The 7,915-nt window shown below is 35.2% G+C and overlaps 1 protein-coding gene across 2 annotated transcripts; it reads left to right on the forward strand.

Moving 5' to 3' along the window:
- The first annotated feature begins 2,551 nt into the window (after window positions 1-2,551).
- LOC102304984 (CD209 antigen-like protein E) lies at window positions 2,552-7,270 on the forward strand. Of its 2 annotated transcripts, XM_005952781.3 has the most exons (8): window positions 2,552-2,713; window positions 2,827-2,916; window positions 3,139-3,201; window positions 4,760-4,819; window positions 4,897-4,959; window positions 5,729-5,871; window positions 5,985-6,085; window positions 6,223-7,270. In XM_005952781.3, the coding sequence occupies exons 1-8, from the start codon at window positions 2,590-2,592 to the stop codon at window positions 6,365-6,367; spliced, it is 789 nt and encodes a 262-aa protein (XP_005952843.1). In that variant the 5' UTR covers window positions 2,552-2,589; the 3' UTR covers window positions 6,368-7,270. The 2 variants fall into 2 exon arrangements, with proteins under 2 accessions (XP_005952843.1, XP_005952844.1); XM_005952782.3 differs by lacking the exon at window positions 3,139-3,201.
- Window positions 7,271-7,915: the final 645 nt, after the last annotated feature.

Consider the following 7,915-nt stretch of genomic DNA (forward strand, 5'->3'; position numbering starts at 1 on the left):
AGCAGAGTTTAGGTTTTGAGAGTAGAGTTTCAATTTGGTGCAGATGTGAATGGTATATTTCCCAGTGTTGTGTCATGTTTACTTGTGTTTAGGGTTTTGGCACAATGAGCGACGTTTTGCAAAATGTGTTCAAGCAACAGGCAAAAACTGTAATCTAATCTAAAAAAAAAAAAAAGAGTATTAATAAATTAAAATACAACCTTTACATCAGTTTTAATTTGAATCCCAATTCAATCAGCTTGAATCAATTAAGTAGAAAATGAGCAAAAGAAGGAAAATTTAAAAATAGCTATATTTTCTGTTGGGTGAGTTTGACTGGCACTACTGTTTATGGTGTCATTATACTAAACAGTATGAAGGTGAATTAATCTTAGCATTATTTTAACGTCAAATTCATCTCTGCTATACTTAATGTAACCTAACTCTGACCATGAGCACACCATCCACTGTGCACCACTCAAACACAATGCTTTATTTTAAATTCATCATAATAATGCAAGCTAACTAGATTATCCTGAACTATGGTGCATTTTCATGAAACCTTTAAATGACACATTAGCCTACCTCAGTTGGTTTCGCAGCAGCTTTATGAGCACTTAGATGTAAGATTTAAATTTCCAGTTTATTTCATTTCATTTAATTTCTTTATTTATTTATTTCACACATGATTCAACAGATCCTCCTTCCCATTAATATAACACTGCACCCATGGGTGAAAAGGAGCAGGAAGAAGAATAAATTCTTGTTAGCACCTGCCCCCTATGTGCAATCCAATTATTCTTACAAGAGGACGCCAGTAACCCCCAAAAATCCCTCTAACGTGTATCTTTATGTAACAATGCAAAACTAAACAACAAATCTGTATAATCAGCAATATACAGCACTAAATGGCAATGAAAAATTTTCCTTCCACATTTAGCCCAAATTACTTTCATGTTCTTCACATTGATTTATCCTTTTAAGTATATAACACATTTTAAAACGGTGCATGTTTGTACAGCTCTTGAGATAATCTTGAAGAGAATTCCATATTCTTATACCCTTAACTGTAGGACACATTTGTCTTTGTGTGGTCCTAGCAAACTGATACTTAAAGTCAAACTTCCTTCTACTGTCCCCACTTCCTGAACACAATACAAACGCATACCACATAGCAGAGGTTAAATCTAATCTCTTCCTCCTCTCCTACACTGTCTTTATCTTTCTCCATCACTGAGTGAAGTTAACTTTTATTTCTCTCCCTGTGAAATACAGCAGCTGTACTTTTAGCAAGCAACACACTGTGTAACAAACTGTAAACAGAAACTGTGTTCACCAATGTTTGTTGATCGGATAGAAATGTTGCATTTGAAATTGCTTTTCTCGCTCCTCTTCTGTAGTGCTAGATAGTTGATGAAGTACGCAACTATAACTTACAGACATCTGCACTCGTTCCAGTCTACTTTGACTCTGACTATGGTAAATGGGTTTGGCTCCTCCTTCTCTTTTATGCTACATACCAGACTGTTTTGAAAATGTAGGCAGTAAAAAGTTCTCATATTTCTTTAACAATGTAGGGAATAAAAGTAAAAAGTTGAATAGAATACAAAAAATTCTACTTAAGTACAGTATTAAAAGTATTTGTACTTCATTACTTCCCTCCTTTGCTGCAAATAAACCCCATAATTCAGAAATTATTGGTAATGCTTGGGAAAATAATTACTGGAAATCTTAATTAAAATGTTCAGGCACCTCTGATGGAGAGTTGTACTTCAAACTAATTTTTAATTTAAGCTTGTTAAGAAATATATATATTAAGAATAAACTCTGAAGAATAAACTGAGGAGCCGAACATTTAGAATGACAAATTAACTGATGACAAAACTTACAAAACCTAACATAATGCTCTGGAGGTTTCTTACACTATGAATGTGTTATGATTCATTGTTTTTTTTAAAAATTTGCATTCTGTAACAGCATACCAATTTTGTGCTTTTGGTGAAGTGAAGTATTAACCAGTTTGTAGCGCCGCTTGCTGTGTGGATAACAGTGTCTAGAGTAACTTTTAAGGTTAAAGTTTATAATGAACCAAATAAAGGTCTCCATTATAAAAATTCAGGCAAATTATAAGATGCAAATAGATATATAGAAATATCTTTGTTTCTTCTGTTCACATAACTGTTTTAAAATAAATGTATTTATAATCAAACTAACCAGACAGGCAGTAACACAGCCTTAAGAGACAAACATGAAAAAACAAATATTTTTCTTTTGAGTAAGTACAACAGATAAAGAAATAATGTTCTGATAATAGAATGTGTGACAGAAGTAAAGGGCATGGATGGTAAAGTGTCATTTTGATAAAGTACTGATTTAAAAAAAACAAACAATAAAAATGAAAAAACAAAAAGACAGGACATCTGCTGCTTGCTAGACACTTTTATATGCGTCTCTTCCTTCCTGTCCAAATGAGGTTAAAAGTGTGATGACATTTCTTGAAAAAAAAAAAAAAAGACAAATGAGGAAGAAAGTATTTTCCTGTGTAAGCAACTTGAAAAACAATGCACAGTGACTAACGGTTGTGCAAGGTCACATCAATTTCTGTTAAACATGAAAGGCCATAGAGATGAATCTGGTATGGTTCTGGATATTAGAAACCTCAGCTCTCCAGCCAGGAGTGTTGGCTTGAACCGGTTCACTAATGAAAGCGTTGAAGCTGCTGCATCTGTGTCAGGTAAGACACAAATGAAATTTTAGTGGGTTTTCTTACACTTTTTAGTGTGTGTAATGAATGTGTGTGTGTGTGTGTGTGTGTGTGTGTGTGTGTGTGTGTGTGGTCCTTTACAGGAGGAAAGCTGCATAAATGGATTGCTGGGAGCTTTTGTCTCTTATGTATCCTACAGGCTGCTCTCAATGTTTCCCTGCGTCTGGCTCTGCGTAAGATGGCTTTAATTATAACTTAAATACTCATGTTAATAAATGTTGTTATTGTGGAAACAGACAACAGAATGGTCTATCACCACTGTTGCCATCTTATGTATAAATGATGCATGATGTCCCTAAGCTAGTTTATTGTTACGGTTATTTAAAAGAATAGTTTTAAAGAAAAATGTTGTGTTGGGTGGTCATAATCTGATATTTTGCTAATCTCTACACTAGGTACTTATGTTACCTGTGAAAATCGAACTAATGTAGAAGACAGTTTGAAGAAGATCAACTTTGGTAAACATCATGGGGATAAAAGCCCTCTAATAGTCACAAATAAATGCTTATTAAATATTGTGCACACATAATTTGTCAGGTTTTATAAATGCCACATATTAATTAAATAAAGCTGCCAGAAATATGGATAAAATTTTACAGTGTGCAAATAAGCACGAACTATATACACTACCAATCAAAAGTTTGGACACACCTTCTCATTTAATGGTTTGTCTTTATTTTTACTACTTTCTACATTGTCGTCGTCATCATCATCATCATCATCATCATCATCGTCATCATAGTTTATGTATATATCACCTTAAAAACGCGCAAGGCTTACCAAAGTGCTGAATAACAGAAATATAAGAGATACAATAAGAATAATAAATACGATAAAATAATAAACATTGTAAAAATAATAAAATATAAGTAAATACAAGTCAGAGTCAAAAGCCAGTGAATAAAAATGCGTTTTTAATCTGAATTTAAAAACCAGCACTGATGTTGATTGACTAATGTGAAGAGGAAGATTAGATTGTAGATACATACTGAAGATATCAAATATATGAAGCAAGATATATGGAAGAATGTAGGCAAGAAAAAAATGATAAAGAACTTGATGTAAGTTTTAGATTGCTGAAAGAAGCCACCCTTTGCTTTGTTGACAGTGCTGCTAACCCTTGGCCTTCTCTTACTTAGCTTTATGATCACCTGAAATAGTTTTCACTTCACAGGTGTGCCTTGTTTGGGTTCATTTGTGGAATTTCTTACCTTCTTAATGGGGTTGCGACCATCAGTTATCTTGTGCAGAAGTCAATTTGGTACACAACTGACAGCCTATTAGAATTCATGCTATAGCAAGGACCAGTCAGCTAAGTAAAGAGAATTGACAGTCCATCATTACTTTAAGAACTGAAAATAAGTCAGTTATTAATTTGTTAAAACTTTGAATGTGTCCCCAAGTGCAGTCACCATACCATACCATACACTTTGCGTTTAGTTGGACCAGCATTTATTTTTCAACAGGACAATAACCCCAAGCACACCTCCAGGCTGTGTAAGGGCTATTTGACCAAGAAGGAGAGTGATGGAGTGCTGCCCCAGATGGCCTGGCCTCCACAGTCACCTGATCTGAACCCAGTCAAAGAGATGGACCACAGAGTGAAGGCAAAGGGGCCAACAAGTGCTCAGCATCTTTGGTAACTCTGTTGGAAAACCATTTCAGGTGACTACCACATGAAGCTCATCGAGAGAATGCCAAGAGTGTGCAAGTTATCAAAGCAAAGGGTGGCTATTTTGAAAAATCAAAAATATATAACACATTTTGAGTTATTTAACCCTTTTTGTTTACTACATAATTCCATATGTGTTCATTCATAATTTCGATGCCTTCAGTGAGACTACAATGTAAATATTCATGAAAATAAAGAAAAACCATTAAATGAGAAGATGTGCCCAAACTTTTACCTGGTAGTGTATACTTTCATACATTTATGCAATACATTCAGTTTAAAATTATGTTTTTATCATGCTCTGCTTATGTTTCACGTGTTGGTAAGCTCTCTAAAAATATCAGCTTTGCAGGATTCTATGAATAAGGAGCGAGAAGAGCAGAAGAGGCAACTCGATTATATTGGTGAATACACGTGTTTCCATTAGTTATCAGAAAACTGGCAATGTATGTAACAGCTCGTCTCTCTTATCTTATGGCAGCTTCACAGCTTAATTTCCTGACAAAAGAGAGAGAGGAGTTGAAGAGGAAGCTAGAGGACTTTGGTAAGTGTGAGCATGAAACTCATACTCATACTCATAACATGATCATATCGTTTTCTTGCTGCCAGGATTGCACAACCAGTTATTGGGTATAGGTGAAAATGCTCTTTATGATTTCCTTACTGTACTGCCTCATGCAGAATTTTCTGTTCTCGTTTTAGTCATTGCTGACATCGCTGTTGGGTTTTGTTTAGTTTCTGTTCTTCTAAGTCACGTCTGTTTTTGTATTTCATCTTTCTATGTTCCGTGGTCTCCCTCCTATCTTCCCTCTGTGTCAGGTTCATTTTATTTTCCCAGTTCTGTTGTTTCTACGTGTTGTGTTGTGTTTACTTCCCCATCTCATTATATCAGTTGTGCCACCTATCCCCTCGTTATCAGGAAGATATATTGTGTCTGTCTCCCTCTGTCTATTGTGGCACCATCCCTCAGCTCTCACATCTGTGTGTACACTAGCTCTTTACCTCCCTCCTCCAGGTATCTTCTAGTGCTTTTGATCTTGTGTAGTTTGGGCTTTCATCAATAAATGTTCATTTTAAGTTTACTCCTTCCTTCTGTGTCTCTGCATTTTGGTTCCACAAATAACCAGCTCAAACAACAACACATGACAGGGGATATACCCATTCACAGCACTATACACTATATACACAATACCAAACAAACACATTCAAATGAAAACTATGTTGTATCTTTTAACATTTGACACTTATTTCACAGGTGTTATTTAGGTTTGTACAATACTGTAACTACAGTTCATTCTTTCTTCTCATGAAAGCTCACTATGCGCAACAAGGTTGGCTGTATTTCAACGGCAGTTTCTATTATATTTCTTCAATCACGAAAACTTGGCAAGACAGTAGAGATGACTGTTTGCAGAGAGGCGCAGTCTTGGCAATCATCAGCAACACAGAAGAACAGGTATGTTCATTTATGATATAATTAGATAACAGAGTGAAACATTTAAGTAAAACAAAAATGTGTGTGACATCATTTCAATGGTTGATTGCTGCATGTTTATGCTTATGTGTAAGGAATTCATAAGACTGCAGCAGAAGGTAATGTGGATTGGACTGACTGACAGAGAGACAGAAGGAGTTTGGAAATGGGTGGATGAGACTCCATTGACGGCAAGGTTTCCACTTTAAAAATTAATCAAATTAAATAATTCCTCTATTATGTTTAGATTGTAAATATCATGAAATTGTTGATTTTAAGTTGTTTCTAATTTGCACGTGTTTGTGTTGCGATTTTGTCCTCTTTATCTTTCAGCTTCTGGTACTCTGGGGAGCCCAACAATTTTAAACACAGAAATGAAGATTGTGTAGTAATAAATCACTACTATGATTATGAAAACAACTGGAATGATGCTGCATGTGAAAACCTAAACTTTTGGCTCTGTGAAAAAGACATGTGAAACATGTGGGTTACAGTTTTGCTTTGTTCCTGCTAAATAGTTTTAATAAAATATCCTGCATTAAAAAAGTCTAAAATGTGAATGTTCCCCTTTAAGCCCTTTGTGAAACAGTAAAAGTAAAGATCTGTGTATTGTTATATCTCACTCAAGTGTTCATACAGGTTAATCAGGACTTAACAATTAACAGATCTTTGGGGCCTACTTTCCAGGCCACTAAATCTTAACCCAGTTAAATACCAAGTGCACAGATTATAGAGAAGAACTGCTGATAGCAGGTGTGTGATTTGTTTTTGACTGCAAAGCCACCCTGGCAAGTACATATTCAGTGGACGCAGGATTGACATACAGGGGACCCTGGTCCCCCAACTAAAATACTATGAAGTATGTTTATACAGTGTAGCCATGTCAAAAACTGTTTTTACAAATGAACTCATTCTCGCAGCTGGAAATACTCTGATTTAAGCCTTGCAGAAGCCAGAAAACATAAACTCACTGTAAATTAATTTGACAATTTTCTGCCATATTTTTATGTGGTGCAACTCGGACATTACATGGTTATTATTAAAAGTTTAAACTTGGGAATATATTTTCCTCGATGTGGCCTCTAAGATAAAATGACTTTGAAACCTCTTGCATAGAGGAACCAGGGACCATAACAAAAACTGGCTCAACTAACAAACCATAACTTAAGATAGAACTACAGCAAAGCAGGAAGCTATGTGCTTAAAACTGCAGATGCTGTCAAAAATGAAAGAAAGATAAGGAGGTTCGCTATATCCAACAAGGATGGATATACTTCAAACACAGTTTATATTACGTTTCATCTACTGAATACACCTGGAATGACAGCAGAGAGGACTGTCTGCAGAGAGGGGCAGACCTGGTGATTATCATCAGCAGAGAGGAACAGGTACAGTATATAGGAGCAAAATCTGTTTCTGAGACACAAAGACAAAAGTGTCTCAGTATTTCTATATAAGAGAAAAGTCCTGGAATGATGTACCATGTGACAGTAAAAAAGTCTGGATTTGTGAAAAAAAATGTAGAGATAATTTAACCCACCAGAAAAGATGTAAGATGTAAAATCATGACAAATATATGTAGTCATATAATATCACCATTGATTTCAGGTAGTCAGCTGATTTTAAGTGAAAGCAGAGAGGCAGAAGAAAAGACAACCAACATAATACTTTGTTTATAAAGTTGGTGTGCAGGCTGTTGTCTGTATATTATATAATCTTATATAAAGCTTCTCCAGCTTTTCTCAACATATTCCAGAAAAAACCAGAGTGCCATAAACATGTGGACTGATCTGTGTGAGGGAGGAGGGAGGTAGTGACGTGGCATTTCAAACCATATAGTTTTATCCTTCCGCACTGAGTAGTAAAATCTCCATCTTACTTACTTTTTTTTTTTTTTTAATTTAAGACAACTCAAATGACCAGAGCTGATCAGCTTTTTGAATAAAAAGTACTGGTAACTTACTTAAACTGAGTTCTAAAAACAAGTTGATAAAAACTCAGTCTACTTGATATTTTTAGTTAAACA

The sequence above is a fragment of the Haplochromis burtoni genome, unplaced genomic scaffold (assembly GCF_018398535.1).
Source record: "Haplochromis burtoni strain Fernald_Lab_line unplaced genomic scaffold, NCSU_Asbu1 Contig_2207, whole genome shotgun sequence".
NCBI classification, from domain to species: Eukaryota; Metazoa; Chordata; class Actinopteri; order Cichliformes; family Cichlidae; genus Haplochromis; species Haplochromis burtoni.

Excerpts from the sequence above, each read along its gene's own strand:
- LOC102304984 (XM_005952781.3), top strand. The coding sequence starts at position 2,590 with ATGAAAGGCCATAGAGATGAATCTGGTATGGTTCTGGATATTAGAAAC. Across the intron at positions 2,917-3,138 it reads TTCCCTGCGTCTGGCTCTGC|GTACTTATGTTACCTGTGAA; the intron begins GTAAGATGGCTT and ends TCTCTACACTAG. Across the intron at positions 4,820-4,896 it reads GAGGCAACTCGATTATATTG|CTTCACAGCTTAATTTCCTG; the intron begins GTGAATACACGT and ends ATCTTATGGCAG.